We start from the raw sequence: 26,765 nt of genomic DNA, 5'->3' as shown, positions 1-26,765 counted from the left end.
ATAATAATAACTATGCCCACTGTAGATGAAATGTAGAACAAAAAAAGCATGTTTCGCAATAAATCGGCTCATGTGCTTGCTGCGACGACATTATCGCAGCAAACTCCTCAATCTTTCCTACCTAACTTTGAGCCTGCCTCTGACACACTTGCTCTGTCTCACCAGTGGTAATCTTACCTACGCGCTATATGCCCAGTCTATGCCCATTTTTATTACTTATTCTCGACTGAAATTTCCTTAACAGTTGTTTTCCCGAACCCACCTACTCTCTTCTTGATCCCTATTGATATACACATATAAGTCTTTCTATAGCTCACTGTTACATCTTCAGCACATATTAAACTCTTCTCGTAAGCCCCCAATTTTTAGGTTCGAAAAGTAATACAGGTAAGATGTACTTGGTATAATACTTTTTCCTTGGGGGATACCGGTAAACAATTAATCATTATTTCGGAATCCCTGTCAAACGCACAACACAGAGCTCTTAATATTCACTTTCATAGTTCACATCTGCGGTACCTACCTGCCCTAAATAAACGTTTTTTTTTTTTCAACTTCAAGTGCATCCTAACTATCGGCTAGCATGGTTGCCTTATTAGGCTGCCGAACACCACATTATTTTCTGCGCAATAATTTTCAGGCGACTCTTGCTGAATTCGCAAAACTTCTCTTTCGTAACGGCGGTTCCCATTGGCCAATGGACTCCACTTGTGATATATCCCATATCGGGAATGGTAAAAATATTCCCTTCCGAACATTTTTGTGTAAGGTGGTTTTGTGCGACCCTGCTTTTCCTGCCCAGATCAGTAGTCCTATTTTTTGTCTTATGAATGACTAAGCAAGGCCTTGTCATCAGCAAATCGCATGTTACTAAGGTGCTTTCGGTTAACTGTTCTGCGTAAATGTTTTCAAGAAAGAGGGCTGGGGCACTGTTTCATGCCGGTAACCAAATCCGATAACTCACTTCCTCACCAGGCACGAATTGGCCACGCTAGAAGAGTGGTTGGCTTCTATTTTAATACTCCTATTGTTATAGAGGTAATAAATGCTGAAATTCTACTCATCATGTCATGGCTAGTAAATATTACTACTCTTGTAAGTGTCAGGTTAGTATTATGATACTACCTTCATTAGAGATAACATATTTCCGCTATGCTTGTTTCCCTCGGACTATGCCTCTTTCCTTTTGACTCACCCTATTAAACACACCAGCCCCTCCTTCTCTCGAACCTCACCATGGCTTTCGAAGTTGCCCTCTTCTCTTCCTTTGTTTCGTTGAAGGATAGAGTACGAAGCTTATGAATACTCGTGCTTAAGAGCTTAAGAAATAAGTTATCGTTGCGCTTGTTAAAACATCAGCTCTAGCACACCCAGTCTTCACAACGTTTTCATTGGAACCTTTACCCTTCGCCTGGCTCCTGCCCACTTCCCTTTTTTTGAGGAGAGGAATGCCTCCACTGGCTTTGGTATTCTGGTACTCCATCTGTATTGAAAATTTATGCAAGCTATAATTTTTGATTACTAAGAAATAGTAGTTTTGCGTTTCGTCATAGCACACTTATGTGCAATTGCTAGGGTACAGGGGTCTGGCTTCAAAACATCGATCATATACCACGTAGTTAATGACTGCTAACCAAAATAACTTCACCTCGATCGCCATTATTCTCTTCGACTGCACCTTCGGCTGAGTACCCTTTGTAGGTGCCCTCCCCCCAGCTTCTCATCGACTCTATGAAGAGTTTTTCAGAGTTTATAGTCCTTATGCTAACGCCAAAACATTCTATTCAGTAATCCTCACGAAAAATGACAGCGATGCTGTTGGCGTTGTTGAGGATTCAATTTGCATTTCTACTTTTAGACAGAAATTTCTCACAGATGTTGGTAGGGGAATATTCAAGGTGTCAAATCTTAGCAAATATACAAATGAAGAAGCATACAGGTGCACTCTAAGAAAGCAATGTAATTCCAATAAGAAAAAATGATGTTTGAAGCATCATCTGGTTCACATGTTTATAGTTGACAAATTTTCACACCACCACTGTAAGGCGCTAATCATTTTATTAAACTTAACGTGACGTACAGGAAGTGACTTCAGATCATACATAAGCAGCCATTTAAAGTGAAACAATAATTTTCCCATTTAATTTTACGCAAAAAAGAAAGGTAAGGTTAGGAATATTCAGGAGAATTGGAGAAAAATAAACAGAAATATAGACTCGTTATTGCATCTAATTATATAAAAGAACAATTGAAACAGTTTTATTCATGCACTCAGCAATGCGTTCGTCACACTGTGCTAAAAATATTTCCCTCAAAAACCGGGGCTCAGCAGGCTCCTATAGACAGATTCCATTACTTAGGTTGACACATTCATCTCGGTAACGCGTAAAATTTTCTATGAGATTAATGAAAGTAGTTTCCTAAAGTTATCACTTGGCATGCCACAGGTGTATTTGAAGATCTACGACGCTCGTGTTTTCAACGTGATTGCGGACTGTCTTTAAAAGTACATCTGCTGGAATACTAGGAAATGAATCTTCTACGCCGATGGAGAAGACAAAGCTGTCTCATGGCACTTCCTGCTGCTTTGTTAAGATGTCTGCAATACCCTTAGAGCCTATGACAACAAATGGATCTGTTACAGTTAGGAACTTCAGTGGTTTTTACAAGAACCTACTAAAAATATCTTGTCAGGACACCTGCTAAGACAAAATAGCGCAAAAGGGCTTCCCCTTCTGATATGTTATATATGAAAAAAAAATTCTCGAGATGTTCTTTTCCACCCTATTCATCACCTTTTTCAAAGACAGTTTATTCAAATGCTGACACATCAACAAGCCCTGCTTCCTCCTAATTACACCCCTCCCTCATAGCATGCACTCCGATCACCACAATAACCGCCGCAAAGCTCGCGCAAAATCTCTACACAGATGTTACGGCTCCGAACCGGATGGTGTGTGGGTAGACGCAGCTTGCGTGGGCGATGAAGCGGACTACCGAAGTGGTTCACTATCTCCCTCCCCTTCCCACAGACACACACACACTTCCTTTGAACATTTCCTCCGGACACTTCATCGGAAGCTGTAGAGGAAGCTCCCATTGCATCACCAATCGTAAAGAAAGAAACAAGCATGGTGTGTCTTACCTGATTAAAAAAAAACTGCAATCCTAACTTTTGCACAAGGCCGAGTTCACGTCCCTGCTCTTTGCATGCTGGATTCACTCACTGAACTCCAGCCGATTCAAGTGGAGTTGATTTCGATGCCCGCGCCCTCTGGGAACCCTGAAAACGAGGTCACCAACCTCTTAGCCCCATGTTCGTTAGAGGCCGGGCACTAGCGGCCTCTGATTCCGGATTCACAATTAAGCGCACACATATATTTAACGAGCTGACTCAAGCCTATATGCTCCACATTGAACTTCTGACCACACCACAACACGTTTCCAACATAATCAGGCAATAACTCCTTCAGCAAAGATTCGCCCTTCCCGTTTTTGTCCTGACAGTACAAGTTTCGCTTTTTCCACGAGAATATAAGTGGTAGAGACTGCTTTCAAAAAAGCTCTGTACACAATGATGCTTCCCAAAACGAGTTTTGCAACAAGCAAGCTTTTGACTCAAACCCATCAGGTAAAACCGAATCTGTCTCCAGCGTTCCGACCATAGCACCTTTATCATCCTTCTTACATGAGCTAGAGAAAGATTGTTGGGCACAAAAATTGTTTAACCTCCATTGGGATAAAACCATTCTTCAGGGTGAATAACAAAATCATTGTCCCGTAAGTAGCCATGGCAATGAAGTTGACATAGGTAATATAATGATGAAAACACACATACGGTGAGAAGACTGGGCCCAAGGAACTAGACAGATGACTCGTAAATTCATTTTTCTGGGCCAGTTATTCTTGTCTGAATGATTTATTATTCTAGCAAACACGCAAGAGACAGGACAACTGCTTGGCCTCAACTGATTCGTAATCTACATGAACTGAGATAGAATAATATAATTCCATTACGCGCACGCAGGTGCTATGTCACATAGAGTTTTTCTAAAACAATTTCACCGTGGCCTGTCTATACCAACAGCACACGCGGAGTGTTTGCGCAGATAGACCAGTTCATTTTTCGACAATGCTATGCAGTGGTGACACATGCTCACTCTCCCTACCAATTTCAGGGTGGGTTTCTGAAGCGCCCCTAAGAGCGCTCAACACGCATAGCTTCAGAAGGACAGAGGGCGTGGGTCTATACAAACGGCTTTATAGGGAAAGAGGCCGTGGGTCTATACAAACGCAAGCTACAGGTTGCGATCCCGTACGGTAATATTGTTTCCTGTCGGCTCAGGAAAGTGGCGCCAAAATGGGCTCTTGGCGCCCTGCTCGTGGCTCCCAAAAAGCTGGCGCGGCCATGCTCCGCAGTGACGAAACCTGATTAGCCGCGGTGTTCTAAGATACACCAAATACAAGTTTACAGCTTGTAAAACAGGATTAATGTACTCCATGTGACTTGCATGTGGCCAAGTTCGTATATATAAGCCAGATAGAGAGCTTAGTCAATGAACATCCCAGGGACTATCGGCATTTAGATCACCTCCCATGGTGGGTTTATTGGCGGTGCAGTGCAACACATGCTAAGGTTGGGTCCCGTCATATTACGTGACTTCTGTGATGTCCGTTGCAGGCATTTGGACAGAAAGGGAGACAATGGAAGTTCTGAAAAGTCTCAGAGTGAGTAATGCGGCATCGAGGCAAGCCCTTGACGTCCCCTCATGGGAGGCCTAAGCCCCGCCACCTAAACTTGCTGGTTTCTTACAGTAAAGTTTGCTCCTCCTCCTCCTCTGTGCCAGTGAGAACCGCGTGAGTGCGGGTCGTACAGATAGGCGGCATTTTCTTGTGAAATACTATGCGACGCGGTACATTCGTGTGCACAATGCAATGTGATATAATAACGCGACAGCAATAATGATCTTCTATCACAGAAATTACAGCCTCGGTGCCGGGTTGTTGCCGTTGGTTGTGAGCAATATGAGATCATTTGGTCTATGTCCGAAAAATCTAGACCGATACATACAGAGTCATAAAAATTTTCATGTGCGTATAAAAATTGAACTCAGGCCACAAGCATGACAAGCAGCTGTTGTACCACACAGCCCCCATAATTAGTAAAATTGCGCAAAAAAACATGTAATTTGGTCTCCAGAACGCATCATATATAGCGTGGCAGAAGTGTAGAAGCGCGTCAGGCATCAAAACCGGTGAATTGAGTTACAGGAGGGTGTTAAGAAAACCCACCAATTACAAAGCACTAAGACACATTCAATCCTTATCAGCATCATAACTATCAGCACGGTGAACTACGGCGTAGGTTCACGTGTTGGTTAGACCCTCAGTGCGACCTACACTGATTCGCAAGAGGAGCAATAATAGCGTATAGTGGGTACTTGAAAACTGTGCTTGCAGTAGACATTCAATGATAAGTAAAAACGGTCAATTTAAATTAATTAAGGTAATTTCAATTCCTTGCGGCATGCATGGTTGAGGCATATACTGAGAATCAAAACAGGCTAGGGGTTCAGAAGGCGATGCGCCCAAGGCCTGATTGCGTTATCAGGATCTGCTCTTGAAGGTGAAGCTCAACCGTCCTTCCATTCTTCCGTACATCATTTCAATTAAAAAAACTGTGGAAATCTGGCATTCGTCATGTACTTTTCTCAGTAGCCCTTGTTCGTGGCTACGAAAATTATGTGGAAGCATTCTAAAATTAGGACCTTGCTGTTGGAACATATTCTACCACTATTACCAAAGGCTGATTACATGTTATTCTTTTCTATCTTGCTTACCGGCGCCTCCTGACAAGCTTGATTTTTTAAGTAAAAGAACTTTGTTTTGTGCGATGCCTTATTCCACTTGATCTTGCTGCCAATAAAAAGTTAGTTCATACGGTCACCTAAAACTTCCTTCTCGGCTACGAGGACTTCTTGAAGAAAAAAAACTAAAGAAATTGGCAAATCCCACGTACAGACAGAATCGATGATATGCGAAGCACGAATGAGGAAGGTTCATATGTCCCTTTAAAATCAGCACAACGTTACGAGGCGGCAGGATTTAGTACAGAGTAAACACAAGTAGAAATGTTATGAGCACTCACGTATCTAGAGAAGATGCAAGTAGTCGTGAAACGACGGCACCAGTTCCAGCAGTGGTAGACAAGTAAATTATGACGTACTACACTTCCATGTCATGATTATTATGTTTGCTCCTGGCATTTGTGTCCATCGTGCATTGACGTCACGTAATACCAAATTTGTCATATGTGAAGTTCAGTGAAACAGCTGCGAGAGGATCATGAGCATGGTGTGTAGACATGTTCTTACATGACACGTATATGATGATTATCATGTTTGCACCGGCCATATACCTTCGCCATCTATCCACGTCACATAATACCAAATATAGTATATGAGAAGCTAGCGAAACAGCCACAAGCGCACTATAAACGTCACATGTAGTCAAGTTTTAGATAACACGCATGCCATAATTATCTTGTTTGGACGTGTCATTTACCTTCGTCGTCGATTTACGTCACATATGACACGAAATGTGGTATATGGGAAGCAAGCGAAACGGCCGCGAGAGCATCATGAGCGTGGCGTGTAGTCATGACTTACATGGCATGTATGTCATGATTTCCACGTAATGGCCTGTCACTTATATTCGCTATGCAGTCATGTCATACCATACCAGTTTTGCAATGTGTCAAGTGAACGAAAACACCACAAGAATGCAAGACTTTGAAATGCAAATTATTGATTGATTGATATGTGGGGTTTAACGTCCCAAAACCACTATATGACTATGAGAGACGCCGTAGTGGAGGGCTCCGGAAATTTAGACCACCTGGGGTTGCAAATTATTACACTCATGACTTACTTGCCATAATGTTCTCGTTATGACTAGACACTGATACTCGTCATACATTCACGCTATGCCATACCAATTATGGTATCAATACCATTATCGGAACGGCCAAGAGAACTAAAAGCCGTAGTCGTCTAGATAGATAGATAGATAGATAGATAGATAGATAGATAGATAGATAGATAGATAGATAGATAGATAGATAGATAGATAGATAGATAGATAGATAGATAGATAGATAGATAGATAGATAGATAGATAGATAGATAGATAGATAGATAGATAGATAGATAGATAGATAGATAGATAGATAGATAGATAGATAGATAGATAGATAGATAGATAGATACGGTCAAAGTCGCCGAAGTTTCCTAAGAAATGCTTCGCATCTAAAAGAAGTAGATGTCAATACTAACTGTACCGTCCAGACTGAACGTACAACAGAAAATGTGTTGTAAGCTCGGCGTTCACTAATGTTCAACGTGTTGTTTTTACTTCACCTGCATAGAGACTAACGTAATGGAACTGCTTGAAAGAATGAAGTAATTTTTGTGTATTAGTGGTCGTCTAGCCACAGCCTGTCTTGCTGGCTAGATGCCCAGTTACTTCTTTGCATCGTTTTACCAGCCTAACGTGTCCGCTTAATAGCATGTGGCCTTCGAGCCATCAACGGTTTTAACTGCCACGTTAGGGCCACACTGTCTACGGACATAGCAATGCATGATGCTGTAATTGGTGAACTTATGCCATCAAAGTTGTTACTCCTGTTACAAGCGCTAATTTAGCCACTCATAATATGCCGATCGTAGGCAAAATGAGGTGTAAAGTACAGGTACGAGGCATGCGAATTAAGAATGTCATGTGCAGCGTCACGTGAAGCACTTTACTGCATGGCGTTTGTAGTTTCCTTGCATTTACGCTGGATGATAAAGGACATCCGTCGCAATAAAGAGCTATGATTTGCGCAGAAAATCACTGTACGCAAATTATCCTCGTTGTGCTGAAGGAAAATTACTTGCAACTCATTCAAGACATGCAAATCGTAATTGCCTCTTTTTATAATAAGTGGCAGCATGTTATACGGTCCTTCTTTATTGCTTATTCTTTATTCTTTTCTTCAGTCGTCGAGTGTTACTGAGAATGCATCAAAATAATTTAGAGTGAAACAGAAACCAAGATTCCTCGGCTTGTTCTTCGCCTGCCTGATTTCTGAAATGATAGCTCTTGCACAGCTTGTTATACATGCACATGCGCGACACGTACCAACAAGTACATGTTACCCATCACCAGGCTGGGTAGGTAATGATAGAACCACGCAAAGTCAACGCGTAGGCGAATAATGTGTTGCCCTTAGTATTTATTTTTCTTCTTCTTCTTAGCGGCGAGCCTTCTTTCTTGCCTCGTTATTTCCCCGCCAGGATGTACAGCTCTCTCATCAGATACTTTTGTAAAGAGCGCTGTTCCGTGCAGCATGACGCATCTATAAATGGTGGGAGATGACGTGTTCCAACTAGTTCCAACGGAATGGTGGTTTGCGGGAATTCTTAGGCGCAGTTTCTTGCTCCTCTCTCAACAATGCTTCGTTGGAAACTCCCAAGCAGCCATATTTTTAAAAATTTTCAACTTCTGAGAGTTCTCGTGCGGCTCTTCATTAAAAAATAACCCAAAGTTTTAAGGATGATAAGCGTAGCATAGTACAGTAACCTAACATAATGAGCCGGAACATTGCCCTGCGTGGGTATAGAAGCATACACAAAGGGCACCGTACTCTTTTTTTTTTTGGATAACGATTTTGGATGGTTATTAGCAGGCCCTTTTTGCCTTCTGAGCTATTCGAAAACGACGGCTGTAGTTAGTTCATATTATAAACGCATGAGACGCTCAGAATGGCATAATACTTCCGTACTGTGAAATACCACCTTGCTGATCCTTCAAGTTATTCGGATCAGCTGAAGCAGTCCATACAGTCCGTCAGAGCTAAGAATACGACAAATAAAACAATATGATGATACCTGATCGTGTACGAAATGACCCCTGTAAAGTTTGGCAGCCCATACTGAACACTGACTACACGCGCAAAGTTCTTTCTGCATTGAAGAGTTCATTGTAGTGACCTCCTGGTGACCAAGTCATGGTGACATTGACAAAACGTTTGAGTGTTCTCGCACCACAGTTGATCACTTATCGCTGTCATCTGACAGAATTTCATGGTACAGTGGTTGATACTGACGAACCTGAATACTCTCAAAGACACTTCGTGAAAACAGGCACGAGTTAGTTATTAAATCCCTCGTGATAGCATAGAGGATACCTACCAATGCAAAATAAGTCTTTTTTTTTTGGGGGGGGGGGGGAGATTTCTTTGTGAACATATAGTTCTAGAAAATGGTGAAGTGGCACTTTCGCATTAGCCATTGGTACTTTCGGGTGCACCCATAGCTTCCAACCTAACTCCCGATGGTGCCTGGAGAAGCGCATGTGCACCTTTGAGCGTTACGGCCCTCGGTGTCACAAGAGAGCGTCTATACGACGCCGAACTGCGTGGTACTGATCACGCGAAGCGTGTACAGGAAACGCCACAGATTGTCGCCAGCCTTGTAAGTTTGATAACAACCAGTCCTTGAGAGCGACGCTGAGTTAGGAAGAAAGAGGGGGATTCCCCTGTTTTCGACGCTCTTTAACCCGTGCATGGATCGAGTGACGACAAGTCGCAGGCCTCGCAATATCAAAAAGGCCCGAGCCAAGCCACTGGGTGGCAGGAAGTCGTTATTAGTGAGTTTTCTGGAGCCTCCTAACGCCCACTCTACGCCTGACCTTTGCAGAAACGCACAATTTTACTCCGTGAAACACATAATCACCCCAATGATTCACTTCCCACCTCAAGCCTATTATTTAGCCGAAAATCAAAAGTAATTGTCTGGTTCACGTCTAGTGTATGACATTCTCAGAAGCTAGTCATTTTTTATTTGTTAATAATACTTCAGCAATAGAAGTCACTGACCTAGCTATTTTTAAAATGCTTGTCCAAATCGAACATTAAAGAATATTACGACAGCATGCTAGCTCAATAAGAACATTTCATTTAGCAGACTAAACATTAGCCTCGGTTCAGTACTTCAGCAACTAGACCCATAAAAACTCACGAGCAATAGGTTGCATTAGAAAAAATTGAGAAGTTATCTGCTACCCGCCCACTTTTTAACCGGAACGTGCGTGCATCGACCACCGAGTCTAAAAGTGTCAGTTCCGGGCACCCTGTCATCACCCGGTTGCCGTAACAGCCTAGATGAAGGCACCTGCACTAGACTATTCGTCACAAGCATGCACGTACAGGCGTCAGCCCCTTTAACTCGAACGCCCCGACGCTTGGTCTCGGCTCACTTGGACTGAGGTGAGCGCCACCAAGCACTGAAAGTGATATGCTTGCTGCAGTTAAGGATAGATGTAGCGCGCATCAGTTTCACCAGCAAATTTCTGTTTCCAGTCTGCCTGATCAGCTGGTCGAATGCACTCACTTCGCATCCCGTTTTCGCCCCGTTTCATTCGTGACTACGTTATCACACGCACCCATGGCGTTCGTTGTCTTATACTTATCTCGACAACGAATCATTGCATACGACAGCTTACGCACCTTTCGTGTTTGAATTCGCAGCTGCTGCTCAAAAAAGAATCACATGTAAAAACAGAGCAAACGCACTTTCAAGGCGTTTGTAAAAGTGTCATATTGAATTAAAATGCATTGGCATTGTTCATGTTCTGGTTCAATAATTTTCAGATAGCATGCATTAAACTGTTCTCACAATTTAGAGCCTGCCTTCCTGCTCAGTTTGCGCTGCACAGAAGATGTGTTCTTGGAGCACATTTGTGCTGGTAATATCATGTGGGGTTTATTTTCCGAGAACTACGATTTTATTATAAAATAAGATGGCAGTTTAAGCTCTTAAGCAATAACTATGCACGGAAACTGCTTTGTTTGCATTGTATTCATGCCTCTGTCTTGCCGAGAACACGTACAAACATTGCGCTCCAAGACGACATCTTCCGTGCAGCGAACTGAACAGAAAGGCACGCTCTAGATTACGTGAACAGTTCAATTGACGCTGCTTCAAAATTATTGTATCAGAATATAAACAATGCCACCACATTAAAGTTTTCTTATTGTGAAAATTTTACAAACGCCATGAACATGCGTTTGCTCTGTTTTCTCTAGATGTAATTCGTTGCTCCAAATTCAAACTCGCAAGGTAGGTAAGCTATCGCGCGTAATGGATCACTCTAGAGATCAGTATACAACAACGAATGCCATTTGCGCACGCGATAACGTAGCCACGAGCTAAACATGGTGAAAACGGGATGCGAAATGAGCAGAGTAACATAAAAATCACAAGAGTGGTCACTAGGGCCAAAAACCGACTTAGCTACGCAGCTTCACCCCAGCCGTAAGATGGCATCACATCACTTACTGCGTCAAAGAAGCACGCGTACTAGTTATTTACTACAGTGCCTTTTCTAGTGCATTATACGTCTACGTCTTTTTGCGTGTGTGATAGCTGCCTGAATCCGTCTTTATTGTCTGCGATTGTATGGTGCGATAACGTCAGGCTGAGATCAAGCATGAATCGGACGCGAGAGAAGTGCACATGGCATCGACACGACGGCAACGTTGTCGTGCTCCATGTTCATGAGCATTTGGCGGCAAAGAAGAAGTACGGGCAGCAGCAGGGTGTTGCCGTAAAAGATGTGTGATAGCGTGCCCGGCGTGCATCGTGGTCTTCACTTGTTTCGTCTGCCTCTCAGCTTGGCTGCTGGTAGGTACGAACACCATCAATACTATGCTAGGTGCATATTGATTGATTGATTTGTGGGGTTTAACGTCCCAAAACCACCATATGATTATGAGAGACGCCGTAGCGGAGGGCTCCGGAAATTTCGACCACCTGGGGTTCTTTAACGTGCACCCAAATCTGAGCACACGGGCCTACAACATTTCCGCCTCCATTGGAAATGCAGCCGCGACAGCCGAGATTTGATCCCGCGACCTGCGGGTCAGCAGCCGAGTACCTTAGTCACTAGACCACCGTGGCGGGTCATGCTAGGTGCATATTGCATTTGTCATTGATGTCTTAACCTAACGTTTCTAGAATTGTGCTGTTCGGCGCAGAGATTTTATTTTTGTGCTCTTCACTTGTCGTACTGTTTTTGTCGCTTGCTTCACATGAAAGAAAACTATCTGGAATGCTTCGCAGCACGTTTGCGAGAATATTATTTCTTGGCTCAACAAATTCAGTCGCCGCTCACGTTGTTCGGTTTTCTTCGGGCCGCTACATGTATCGGATTAACTGCATGAATGAAATTTTGTAAAATGTGCAGCCATGCTCACTATCATTAGCTGTGCTATTCGCAAATTGCTTGAAGCTCGAACGCGCTCAATAATAGTGGTGATGAATTAAAAAAAAATGTCTGCCAGCTAAAGCTAGGACGTAATCTTTGAGCAAACACTCTCACCTTGTTAACGGCTTGCACAACACCTAAAATTGCTTTGTTTTGCTGTGGTAACTGCTTGTGGCTGTTTTTCGCGAAACAGCGATGTGAAGTTTGCAACAGAAAATTAGTGTGAAGGTGGGAAAGAAAACGTAACCAACATTTTTATTTTCACTTTTCGGTTCATGCCGGAGTCGAGTGCTGAGGCAAGTACTGCCGTGTAGCGTTGTGCATTGTTTGTGTAGTTGTGTGCGTTTATTGCAGTTTTAATCTGCTGGAGATCTTGTTATATTGTTTCGTATATGTTTATTTCTTGTGTGCAATTTAAACTCATAATATGGCAGCTGTATTTTCGCGTCTCACAGGGCAATAAACCTCTCTTTGTGCCTGTGTTTATCAAACTTTAAAAAAGTGGGTATGTGCTTACCAAGAATATCACATGAAAATAGTTCTCGCTCCTCTAATGATTCTCATCTTTTAGTTAAAATGTGTGCATAGACGCACATTGGCATCGTTTGCTTGCTGCTCTAGCAGTGCAGCTTACACGAAGCTCATCGCTGCATGCAAACTATGCGTTGAAGAAAAATGAAAGTATGGCCTCAGAGTTAAGCACGCACGTATAAGTGGTCTCGGAGGTTGTATAATAATCCTAGTCACTACAGTGATCCTTCGAAACAGTCTTTTCTGCAGTCTGCCATCTCTGAGGCTGCAAAGTTGGGCCACATCCATTTGGTGCGCTGCGAACCCAAATCAGCCGCAGGGGCCTATGAAAGTGTCCTCTCTTGACCTTTTATATTACTCTATGAAGTGAGTGCATTCGACCCGCCGGTCAGGCAGACTTGAAAGAGAAATTTACTAGTGAAACCGACGCGCGCTACATCTATTGTTACCTTCAGCAAGCATATCATGTTCAACGCTTGGTGGCGCTGACTTCAGTTCATGTGACCTTTCTAAGCTGTAGAAGGGATGCATCCCTTCTGATCAATGAAAAGATTAGAAGGAAGGGAGCTCAGTGGCTGGCAGAAGTACATAAAAAAGATAGAAAGGCAGCTGCGAAATTTTGGAACCATCTAAACTCCCTAAGAAATGAGACAAGCCTAGAGCAGAGTTTTATGACTACAGCCCAAGGTGCTAGGCAAGAAGGGGACGAAGCTATTGAATATATAAGAACAAGGGTGACAGAAAAATTTCAACAAAGAAGTACTTTATGCACCACAATAGACAAGGACGAATCAAGTGGTGCAATGGCTCCATTTTCACAACAAGAGTGGGAAAGGGCTGAGAAAAGGGATCCTAATAGTACATCAACCGGCCCAGATGGCATTCCAATTAGGCTGATAAAGACATTAGGTCTGAAGTCTAAGCAGACTTTGAGAGAGGCAGTGAGCACAATAATAATCGATGGTGAAGATCCCGATGGATGGAAACTTAGCAGGATGAGCATGATCTATAAAGGAAAGGGGGACAAAGCTGACATAAACAACTACCGTCCTATAACAGTGACATCAGTGGTCTACAGGCTGGCGATGCAGATTATAAAAGAAAGACTGCAGGCGTGTATAGAGGATGATGGGGTGCTGGGGGAACTGCAGAATGGGTTTCGGAACAAGGGAGGTTGGAAGACAATCTGTTCTCACTGACGCAGCACATCGAAATAGCAGAAAAGGAACACAGGCCCCTGTGGCTAGCATTTTTGGATATCAAGGGAGCGTACGATAGCGTGGTTCAAGAGGAATTGTGGGGAATACTGGACACACTAGGCGTGGAACATGTAGTCACTAATCTTTTAAAGGGTATCTATAAAGGTAACAAGGTAGTTATAAAGTGGGAAAAAGAGGTATCCAAGCCTGCAGAGGTAAAACGGAGGCTTAGGGAGGGGTGCCCCTGTCACCCTTATTATTCATGATGTACCTACAAAGATTAGAGGCAAAATTAGAGGTAAGTTAACTGGGCTTCAACCTCTCTTTAGTCAAACAAGGAAAACCTATTGATCAGGCACTACCAGCATTAATGTACGCAGATGATATAGTGCTAATGGCCAACAACAAAGAAGATTTGCAGAGATTGATGGACATCTGCGGTAATGAGGGAGATAGGTTAGATTTTAGATTCAGTAAGGAAAAATCAGCAGTCATGATTTTCAATGACAACGAAGGTAGTGAGCTTAGAATACAGGAGGTCACGCTAGAGATAACAGATAAATACAAATATCTGGGCATATGGATAAGCAATGGGACCGAGTATCTGAGGGAACACGAAATATACGTGACGACTAAAGGTAACAGGAATGCAGCAGTCATAAAAAATAGGGCACTGTGGAATTACAATAGGTATGATGTTGTGAGAGGAATATGGAAAGGGGTCATGGTTCCTGGGCTGACGTTCGGCAATGCGGTCTTGTGCATGAGATCAGAAGTTCAAGCAAGATTAGAAATTAAGCAACGTGGAATAGGTAGGCTTGCTTTAGGAGCTCACGGGAATACACCAAATCAGGGAGTACAAGGTGATATGGGATGGACATCATTTGAGGGCAGGGAAGCTAGCAGCAAAATAAAATTTGAGAAGCGATTGAGAGAAATGGGGGAAGAGCGTTGGGCTAGGAAGGTTTTCAGCTACTTGTACATGAAGAATGTCGATACAAAATGGAGGAAGCGAACCAGGAAGTTGACAGGTAAATACTTAGAATACAGCAGGTGGCCAAACCAAAAAGAACTATCGGTTAAGAAGAAAGTGAAGGAAACAGAGACTGACATGTGGAGAATGGGCATGATTAAGAAGTCCGAACTAGAGATCTATCAAACTTTTAAGCAGGAAATTGCCAAGGAAAGGATCTATGATAATACTCGGGGTAGTTCTCTACTGTTTGAGGCCAGGACGGGAGTACTGCGAACCAAGACATATCGGGCCGAATACGAAGGGGTAGACACAGTATGCAGTGCGTGTGGAGAGGAAGAAGAAACTGTCGAACACTTGATAATGTTCTGTAACGGGCTTCACCCTATAGTTCAGGATGATGGCGCAGAGGTTTTCAAAGCACTGGGGTTTAGGGACCGGGAGGGCAAAATAAACTTTAAGCGGGTAGACTTAACCAGAAGGAGGTTATCTGATTGGTGGCTAAAGTCAAGGCACGAGTGAAAATTAAACTCTTCACTGCAAAGTACGAATCCTCAAACTCCCTTTTAAGGAAAAAAATATAGTTTTTGGTTCATTAGGTATTACGGCTTGGTGGCGCTAGCCACCGCCCGATCTAAAGGGTACAGCCATATCCATCCATCCATCCATCCATCCTTGAGCCAAAGCCACGCATCAGAGCGTTCGAGTTAAAGCTGCTCATGGCTGTACTCTTGTTTATTTCGCCATTGTGCTCCCTTAAATGCCGCTTATCGATTGCATGGTTCACGCTCGAGCGTTCAGGTGAGTAAAAACGGACGGGTGTACACGCAAAAGAGGACCATTTAAATTCGCTTGAGTGCACCATGAAAGCATGAAAAAGGGAATGGCCGCATGACAGCACCCGTGTTTCAAGCCTGTTCATAAATATAAGATTTTTGTTTCATGCTGACGTAATTTTTCTCCGAAACTGCGATTAAAAATAAATTTTTTCTTTCGGCTGACACGAAGTATTTTCGTCGAACTAACCACACTTGTAGTCGTGGCACCGATAGCCCACTTCCTTCCTGATCTCATTACACTGGTTTTGACAAAGCTTCTCGTTACAACTCCGACCAGTTTGGCCAAGGGTGCAATGTAGGATGGCCCGAGCTTCTCGAGCAGTCGAGTTCGCTCCCAGCTCGATCTGCGGGGGCCCTAAAATATACAGTTGCAATCTTTATGAGAGTGAACACAGGAGCGCCTGCCTTGTGGCCCTACTAGCATTGTTTGGTGACGCGTCGCAGTATCTAGGTGCATGTGTGAGGAGGGTAGCTTCCCTTCGTCGTCTGCTAACTGATTTTCGACATCCTTGGTGATCGTATTATTATGGCTGCTAAAGCTTAGATGCTTTCAGTTCAATCGGCGCATTTGTTATGCCAGCCGTTTACCTTGGTTTTTGTCTTTTTCCTGCGTTCTTGTAGTCGTACAACGAAAAGGCAAAGGAACAGAATTACCCGAATGGTCATTTGATGTACGTTCCAAAAAAATGAATTAGTTTAAGGAAGTTGTATCAGTAATCTAAAATAACTTACCTCGATGTTACAATAGTATTTTGTCATGTTCACCTTTGAAAAATAAGAGCACTGCTGCCCTTCGGGGAGGTTGTGAGGAGTACAGCGCTGGAAAACAGTAACGAGGCGCTCGAAGATTTTGCTGCTCTTGCTAAACCTTCCGTTTCTGCGCAGCCAACGCGTTAACAGAGTGCCACACTATAGCCAGTTTTATGTATATTGCTATATGTTTTCACAAGTGCTCAAGCTTGCCAGAGGAGCAACGCGACCCTGCAATTTTCGATGTGCTCGTTCCTAATACTTTTTTCAGTGTGCCCCGGCGCCAGGCCATGCTGGAACACAACGTGCGTCTGGGAAAGCACCCAGCGACAAATCAACGATCATCTGGAAAACATAACGTTTATTTGTGAGTATACGTGGAGCAGAATTAGACGTTCAAGATTCTTGCCACGTTGAAACACCCGGCTTTCCTACTGCCGTGCTGCGTGCAGCAGATGACACGCGCTGGCTCACTTGACGCAATGCGCGCGATAGTATCATTTTCACAGCCCGGCCGCACTGCGCATGAGTGATGCTTCTGGGTGGCGCCACTTAACAGCGCTCGGAGCTCCGAAAGCTACGCGCTCCCGTGTTCACTCTCAAAAAGATTGCGATTGTACAGGCCGACTATGATGATTAACACGTGGCCTCGAGTTTGGCTGCAATCGCGATGTTGTAAGACGCTCGGCCGGTAGTGAACTCAGGTGCCACCATGCTGATTATATTCTAAAACAGACTAGCTGCAGGCATTAAAAACTTCAAAATAAAAATACCGTTACGAAAAGTTCCTGGCACTTTTATTGCAAGGGTGCACTTCTGCACTCAGTGAAACGACAAACAAATGAAGATGCCTCTGATCTGATAACACCGCCCAACTTAGTCAACCGTCCTTGACGCGTTTACTGTTTCTATTGTAACCAATGAAACGCCCCTCGCTGAGGGCTATATTTGAGTTTTTTTTTTTATTAACTGTTGCCCCGCTGATAAATGAGTGTCCCCAAACTTCAGGAATATACCGAGTTTCATGAAACTTGGCTGATGCTGCATAGCACCTCAAGTTAAGCTTTCCATCTGTCGAAAATTGCATAAGCCATATTAGAAGTGCGCTAAAATACTGAGAACAATTTCATTTCTTGCATTACAATTTAGTTTTTAATACATAACTTTGACAAATTTTATGGTGCATTTAGAACAACCCGAGCATTTCAAAACTGGCCTATTTTGGCTTTAGTGTGTGGGACAAAGTGTTGCGGTACTGCATATCAATTTTCTGGCGCATTTCTTTTTATTAATTTCTCTTCTCCGCTTCCTTGTTATATAGGTCTGGTATTTTTGTAACGCTTCTCCATCATCTGTGTGGCTGAGGATAGTAGGTGACGCGAATACTCAGCACCTAGAAACCTTGAGACATGTGCTTCAAAACTTCTTTGCTTGCGGTGGTTGGAAATTTCTTGAAAGCATAACTGTGGAGGACGAAGAAACGTATTGAAAATAAAGCCGACAAAGGAGTCAATCAAAGTGGGTTATGCCCCTGTTCTATGAGAAGCGATGGGCCTCAGCTTACAGCTAGGCCCTGCTATGCAAGATCGGCCGAGTTTCGCGAAACTCGAGATCTTTACGAGCCTTGGTGACACCCCCTTTTGAATGAGCCAACAGTAAGAAACTGTTAAATCTAGCCCTTCGCACGCTGCGTTCATTGATTACGATGAAACCAGTCATTCCGTCAAGAACGGTCAACAAATTCGGATAATGCTTTAAAACCAGAGGCATTTTCTTTTATTTGCTTATCGTTCCACTGAGTGCAGAAGTGCAACCATACAATAATTGATTGTTTTGTGGGGTTTAACGTCCCAAAACCACCATATGATTATGAGAGACGCCGTAGTGAAGGGCTCCGGAAATTTTGACCACCTGGGGTTCTTTAACGTGCACCCAAATCTGAGTACACGGGCCTACAACGTTTTCGCCTCCATCGGAAAAGCAGCCGCCGTAGCCAGGATTTGATCCCGCGACCTGCGGGTCAGCAGCCGAGTACCTTAGCCACTAGACCACCGTGGCGGGGCAAAACCATGCAATAATTCTACGCGCTCTTCGTGATAATATTTTTCAGAGGCACGGGGTATTCAAGTTTATTTCGCAGCTTTTAATATATGCACTAAGTGTGTTTTATAATAAATCAGCATGTTGGTATTTGAGACTAGTACTGTGCGAGCGTCTCACAACATCGCGATTGCAGCCAAACCAGAGGGCACGTGTTAATCATCATGGTAAGCCTGCACATTCTAGTGAGCTTCTCGGCCGGTTCGCGTCTTCTTTGTTGTTATCGTCCGCTCGCACCCGAGCATGTGCGGCTGGCCAATCATCTATTTGGCAGGGCGCTATACTTGGCTAGTTCAGGCCAAGACATGCTATGACCTAGCTAATTCTGCCATGTCATAGTACGACCTAGGTAATTACGCCACGTCTTAAGAAGACCATGCTGATGAAACCATGTAAAGCTATTGATGAACAGATTAATATGTGGGGTTTCACATCCCAAAACCATCATGTGATTATGAGAGACGCCATAGGGAAAGGCTCCAGATATTCGGACTACCTAGGGGTTCTTTAACCTGCGCCCAAATCTGAGCACACGGGCCTACAACCATTTAAAGCTAGAACCAGGCTAGCTAAAGCATCCGTGTTTTTAGGTAACTATACCATGCTAACTAACGAGATGTTAATCATGACCACGCTAATTAAAACTATCCTAATTCACCCTTATGATGACAATTGGTATCATGCTCAACAGGATTACGGTAATTAACTTTCTAATGATTATGGTCTTGCTATTGGCGCCCCAGATAATTGCCTTTAATTGAAACCTTGTCAATAAAGAAAAAAGCGAAGTGTAATGGTCGTTAAGCCTCAGGCAGTTAGTACAATCTAAATTAGGACAGTGCTAATGTAGTCATTACATTGAGGCGACCAAGCACATGAGTAGACGACCAACTGAAAACACTGCTAGAAGCTACGTTATCACAAGCTTCTCTAGGGCCCCAGCCTTGCACTAGTTGTGCAAGCTCGCTAAATTATTTTATATGCAAGGAAACTACCGCTTAGCGTTCACCGCATCAAACGCGTGACAGTCACAACGGCACCATGAGAGTCACGAGTTGAGCTGGGGCCTTCTCAAAATCAACGAGTTTGTATCCGAGCTTACGTGTCAATCAGTTTATTGGTAGACGCCCGCGGCGAAAATAGGTTACGCCTACCACGTTTGCTCTTGCTAAGGAGCAGTATACTCACGTACAGTGGTGCAAATTGTCTATCAGCTTTATCGCCCAGACTGCTCACACGCACGCCGAAGTAAAAGTGATATCATCCCGTGGCTATACGATGTCTTGCATTACATTTTACCGCGCTCACGACGTATCCAATCACAGCCGCGTTGCCGCCATGATGCGAGCGCCCCTGGTGTCCACTTGTCCCTATATTTATCTGCAATGTTTAAAACAAGCTAAACGAGAAACTTGCGACTACTGCGTGTGTACCCTTCCTGCCATTGAGAGAGGAAATTTTTATGCTGCAGGTGAAATGACAGAACTTGTCCGAAAGAAGACAAACCCCAACAAAGACGCCTGCGGGAGGTGCGTGTTGATTTGGCAAAAATATAGTGCGGGAATCCCACTGACGTCGCATCAATGTTAAAATGTTAACTGGGTGGTGGCGCTGACGTGTTCGCACGCGGTGTTTTTTTGATAACCGCTGAAAGTGTCCCACGTGCGTTTCTAACACCACGCGCGTTCTTGGAGCCATTTCCATCAACGCTGCTATCACGTGCACCGCACTGTCTTCATGTCATGGCCACCGCAGAGCGATATCAGGGCAAACTCGTCTGCCAGAGAAGCTCTGGTCATCAGACATCACTTGTCTTCAAGTGAACCCCAGGTGGTCGAAATTTCCGGAGCCCTCCACTACGGCGTCTCTCATAATCATCAGTGGTTTTGGGACGTGAAACCCCACATATCAATCAATCAATCAATCACTTGTTTTCAAGTCTTGAGCTTGGCGTATGTGCTGGGGAGGCCCAGGTGCATGACGTAACTATGCTTAAAAGTGATGTCACGGTGATATAACGTATTGTTGGGACATATCAATTTGAACAGTTTAGGTGAAGCCCACCCGGTGGTAGTCAATTAAATTCTCCTGCTCTAGTTTGGGATTTGTTCTAGATATTCGCAATAAATCTGTACTGAATAAAAATTTGAGGTTGTGTTTCACTACAAGCAACGCATGTATAATCTTAGCAGGCATCCTTAAAGCACTGTTCAAATAGTGGCGGTATTCAGGAATTTTTCGATACACGTGTTTTGTAAAGCGATAACAAAAAAAGTACCAGCGAACAACCTCAGACTGTGGTACTTCGCTTCGATGACGTGGCACCGAAAGTAATGATGACGCTTCTCCAAAGCACAAGTTCATGTGTAATCGCTTTTTTATTGCTTTAAATGGGAAGCATTTCTCAGCGAAGTTCGGCGACTTCAAGCGCACCTATCTATCTGGCCGCTTACGCTTGGGTGCTCTCGTGGTCACCCCCTTAGCTTGGCGTGAACCAAAATTAGCATGGGAGAGAAAGATGGTTTGAAGAATATGACGCGCTGGTCAAGACATGAATATTGTCATAATCCCGTCACGTATACGTACGTCGCCAACACTTTCCGCCAGACAGTGGCCTATATCCCCGGGCAGGTATGCCGCTGGTATGCGGGTATTTGCCACAGGTGTTTTACATTTAGTATCTACCCAGGAACGAAGAGAACACACACGGGCAATTTTAACGCATGAGCGTTAAGCAATACCTGACATCGGTAGTGTAGATTCAATGAAAGCGTATAAATGTCGGTGCTAAGGAAAACCTGATATAGGTAGAGTTTACCCCCGACTAATGTAAATAATAAATTTCAGGGTCCCAGCAGGAATCGAACCTAAGCATTCTGTATTGCAGTCAAGCATTTTACCACTAAGCTACGCCAGGTCTCGAAACTACTTTTCAAATAGACACTAATCTTCGTGAAACGTCAGTAGTAGTTACAGCGCTGTCTACCCAATTTTAAAAAATTACATATGTACTCTTTTGATAGAGCCGTCACGTCGGGTTAACGTCAATTGTGGTTAGGTGCCATGCGCTGAAGTTGATTTGCGTAGCACTGTCAAGGGCCAGCATCTTCGCATGCATGAGCGCTTCATATCCGCTTCTGATGTTGCTAATACGCATGTTCCAGCTGACATGGTTGTGCAAACAACTGGTTATATAAACATTTGCAACTCTTTAGGATATGTCTGTGCATGCAACATTTGTACATATATATAGCGCCATTTAATGACGTGTCGCTCAATAAAAAAAATTGTAACATGGGCACCATCCTTCCGCATGCTTCGCATAACGTCGATTTCCAGGTACGTCGGATCTGCCGATTATTCTTTTTATCACTGTATCTCGCTTTCCCAAGGCGATAAGCTAGACCCCGGTAGTTTTTATTTGCATAACAACCCAGTTTTTTGTGGGTCAGTGACAACAAACAGTCGACTAAAATAATTCATTATTTGTTATTGCAATAATTCACAGTACCGAAAGATAACAGCTCTATTTTGATAACGTGACACCCCTCGTCCATGGCTTCGGCCTGGTGAGCAGTGTGCGAATTGCTGCAGCTCGAGAAATCAGTGCATCTGTCCGTGTATTGGAGCCCGTGGGCTCTAAGTGCAATAAAAACGTATTGGTTGAACAGACCTGCTAGCAAACGCGAAATTTTTCCGAGCTTTATAATTGACTGCATTTGCTTTTGGGCCAGAATTCCTGTGTAAACAATTTATTTTAATTCGTTCTCACTTTATTATTTAAATTTTATTCACCTATTTTTATACTTATCTTTTGAGCTTGTTCATTTCGACTTTTTTTTTTTACTTAAGAGGGCAATGAAATACTGAGTGGGGAACTCAGACACGTTGTTCCCACGCTTCAGAATAATAACTTGTTGGGTTTAATATCCGAAGCATCGATATGATTATGGCAGACGCCGCAGTAGAGGGCTCCCGAAACTTCGACTGCTTGTGTGTGTGTTTTTTTTTCAAACATGCTCCTAGAGCTATATGCACACCGGTCTAAGTCATTTCGCCTGTAAATGCTCATTAATAAAGCTGTTTGTAATGGTCAGTCATTAATACAGTACGCGAACCACTGCGTCTCACGCATACTTTAAAGGTATTTTTGCCACCGGAGTATCTGATTCTCTTCTGCGAAAATAATAACAATTAAAAAAGTATTGCTATCATCTCAATACTTACTCGTGATTTCCATAATCTTATTTACACTTAAATTTCTCATACCTACAACGCTATTCGTTGGACGTTATTTCACACTTGAAAAATTTGTTAAAACGAGAAAAAATTCACTTGGTTGCGCAAGTGTAATTGTTTATTAACAGCACGGCTCCTCTCGTACAGCTTTTCATGCATCTGTGGCCTTAAGTGCAATTATTTGTTCGGCTTAATTCGAGTGCAAGCATTCACGAAAACTTTCAGCAATGTCACCACTCCTACTGACCACTTCAGTGACTCAACAATTAATTGTACAAGTGTTTCCCCCGGCAAGCTTTGCAATACTGTTCGTAGGCACGATACGTATATATGTAAATCTAGGAAACCTACCTGCTTCGTCATAGTGCAGCTGCTTCCATTGCACAAAATTACATCGCGGCATGCGCAAGGCTTGGCAAGCAGAAAAAAGTTTTATTTTCCTGCAACTTCCCGGCTGAAGGTAAACCTCCTGGTTAATGGCTAATTGCTCAGCTGGTTTGCCGCACAAATTTTACTACTTTCTTACCTACTAGTTTTTTATAAAGTACGCTACAAGGCTCATTCAGACAAAAAGTAACACCAGAAGAAAATTTTCTTCGTGCGTCAATTGTGTGCCTGTTTTGGACAAAACTTGTTTGTCGTCGTCTTCCACACTGGTAGGTGTACCTTAGTTTGCATGCACATGTGTCGGATAATACCATGCTCATTTTTTGTTCTTTGTCACTATAATTGTCTTCAATCGCTATGAGTGTATGTGCAAGCGCAGCGTTAATATGTAAAATAAACTTAATTAGCTTACATTGACGTTGCATTGCCATATTTTGTGAGAGAGATTTGCAAAACTCACGCTAACAACGGCGTGATCTCGAATAAAGGCAAGTTATGTGAGTAATATGTCTCAGTCATCATTTTCAGCATTCTCACAGTTTGAAGCCAACACCTACTTTGGATTTAAGAAACGCTCCCATGGTACTATTGTACTGTGATGAAACTGCACCTAATCCTTGGTGCGTATACATATAATAGTTTAAATGTGGTGTTTAACGTCCCAAAACCATGATATGAACATGAAAGATGCCATAGCGGAGGGCTCCGAAAATTTAATCCTCCTGTGATTCTTTAACGTGCACCCAAATCGGAGAGCAAACGGGCCTACAGCATTGGTACGCATGCAGAAAACTTGCGTTCGCAGGTGTTTTCAGCTATTGGCTGCTTGCCGTCGCATATTCAGCTTCTGGATAAACAAAAACTATTCTTTAATGCATGATTCTGATAAACTTTCTTTTTTTTCTAACTACGACAGTTTTTTTTTCTTTCTTTATACTGATTGCAATTTCATAATTACCGAAGATGAACGACCATTGCCACAAAACTTTATCTTTTAATATTTGAGAAATCGGTCTATGGTGTCTTTTTCTTGTTTTCTTTTGTTCTTGACTAAAACACAGTGCACATTTCTTTCTCATATCTCTATTCACTTCAATATTAGGCAACCTCAGCCGAGAAACGAACACGTACCAGGCAGGGGGGGGGGGGCAGTATTGCAACAAACATGGATGGAAGAACATACTTAAATTATTCGATGACGAAGGCACACGATCCCGGAGCATTTTTGCGGCACAGAAAATCCTGCCCCAGCCTTTTCTATTAAATCGCTCACACGCCGCTCGCACAGTCATCCATATATATACTTGCGGATCTTGTCGTATAAAAGCACATTGATGGTATAAACTTCATGTACGAACTTGAGTCATTTTCACGGTTCCCGTATGTATCGATAACATGGATTAGTTTCTTCCTTTGCTTTTTCTATGCTATATTTATTCTATTTTTCCTTGGTTGTCTCGATTTTCTTGTATTTATCTTTTCATTACTTCTTAGCGATACCTTATTCAGGAATTCAGCTTATCTCAGTAGTGACAACCGATTCTTCGTAAGAAATCAATGGTGTCCTCTGATGTTTTCCATTGATTCATTTCGGTCGGTTGGTCGGTCGATAGGTCGGTCGATCGGTCAGTCGCTAGGTCGGTCGGTCGGTAAAGTTTATTTGGTTCCTAAGGAAATTCAGTTATGATGCACTGTCTACTAATGCGTCACATTCATATACCATATTTCCGAGGCACTCAATAATACATTCCAAGGCAGAAAATGAAGAAATGTGCTCTTTTGAGTGAGTTTCCGAAATTAATTGTAATTAGCATAAAGATAGTTATTTCATTTTTGCGCAGCCAGTCGTGCTCCATTTTGACATTGTGAGTAAAAATCACATGCTCAAATGCGTGTGCAGTTAGTTTTTGGTTGCATTCACTTCAAGAAAAAAGGAATACTGTTCGCCTTGCATGTGGAACGCAGTTCATCGCATGACCCGTCAAACATTGTAAAGACTCTGACAAAGTGGTCGGCTACAGTCAAACGGAGCACACTGAGTCTAGGAGAATAGAAACTTACCATGGAGAAGGTTAGATTAATTCAATGACCAATATATCCTGCTCTCATTTTGCCACCACTTGACACAATTAGCATTAATTTGTTGCCTACAAAACGCAGCCACCATCGCTCAAGGACTTATTCAATATTACATTGCTCGTAACATTTCCTCATGAATTGATTGTGTCAAATCCGTGTTGCCAAAAACCATTTAGGCTGAATTTTTTATTCAAAACAAAAAAGGGGCGGCTTGATGACACCAACTGCAGGTGACTGTTCTAAGCAGCATTCGTTTATAATGAGTGCAGAGCAGCACACACGATTGATTTCCGTGCCTTTGTACAATGCGATAAGTATTCTTGCTTTGCGCTTTCGGAGTCTTTGTGGTCTCACCAAAAAGTTTGAAGCCACCTGGATCCGGTTGTTTCCTTGAAGACGATATTTAAATAAAGCTATCGCGACATTTCAAGAAATCGCATACGCTCGTAGTTTATTACATGATAAGTATGTCATACATTTGTTCAGACAAGCCATGGATCTCTTTTTCCGCAAAGAACTAAAACTTGCTTGCAAGAAAAAAGGCCTTAAGGCCTTCCATTTCTTTTCTGCTCTACATACACTAGTACACTCGTAATACTGGCGATCGAGCGAGTCCTCTTGTGGGGGGCCAAGCCCCAATAAAGCGCCGTCTTTGCAACTTCTCTCATGGGTCACTACAGCATAGCTTCCATTACTTAGGTGTTTTAAATTTGCCAAGTCATTTTATCATGGGTTTGTATGGTTTTGCATGTCAAGAATTGTGTCATCTAGGATTCACTACATGAGCCTGAACTCCTGTCTGGAGTACATGAAAGTCTTTCTATATACGCACCGCCATTTACTAGAGCGAAAGCCTTTAAGTATCATACACAGGTCCGTGCGTCTGTCTATTCTGCCCTGGCACGCTATGACTTGGCCACCGGGGTGCGCCAACGCACGTTGGGCACGTCGGCAGCGCCTCGCACCAGACCCTACAGTGCACGCGCTTTGCTTCCGTATAGCATCGCTGAGCTCAGCGTGTCCAGTCAAGTCGGAAGGGAGACGAGCACCTCAGGTTCAATGCAGACCAATTCCGTCTTAATGAACACAAGCATTCGTTGAACACACTTCAGAATTTGCAAAGTGTCCTGCATTTTAGGGTCGAAGCTTCTAAAGCCGCGGGTCTGTCCCTCCTAGCTCGTCATAGTACGTGACTGCATAGTTAGATGACTCACTGAGCAGGTGTGGACGGGCGGATGGACGGACACACAGACAGATTGACAGACGGACGGACTATCCATGGTTTGTCGAGAAAACCCTTCGAAGCTTTACCCCATTCATCATCATTCGCTTCATGGATATGGCTAAGGATATTCAAAC

General features: G+C 43.2%; 1 protein-coding gene across 3 annotated transcripts in view; it reads left to right on the top strand.

The window, feature by feature from the left end:
- The first annotated feature begins 11,476 nt into the window (after positions 1-11,476).
- LOC142776319 (uncharacterized) overlaps positions 11,477-26,765 on the top strand; it is a 59,940-nt gene continuing 44,651 nt past the window's right edge. For 2 of the 3 annotated variants that reach the window (XM_075879801.1, XM_075879800.1), the window contains exons 1-2: positions 11,477-11,726; positions 16,873-16,968. In XM_075879801.1, coding sequence (XP_075735916.1) covers positions 11,657-11,726; positions 16,873-16,968 — 166 coding nt within the window. In that variant the 5' untranslated portion in view covers positions 11,477-11,656. Of the gene's footprint in view, positions 11,731-16,872; positions 16,969-26,765 lie in introns of all 3 variants that reach the window. The other variant, XM_075879799.1, reaches the window with a different exon arrangement.

Source organism: Rhipicephalus microplus, chromosome X, assembly GCF_043290135.1.
Source record: "Rhipicephalus microplus isolate Deutch F79 chromosome X, USDA_Rmic, whole genome shotgun sequence".
Lineage (NCBI taxonomy): Eukaryota > Metazoa > Arthropoda > Arachnida > Ixodida > Ixodidae > Rhipicephalus > Rhipicephalus microplus.
This window is presented reverse-complemented; position numbering and strand designations above follow the sequence as displayed.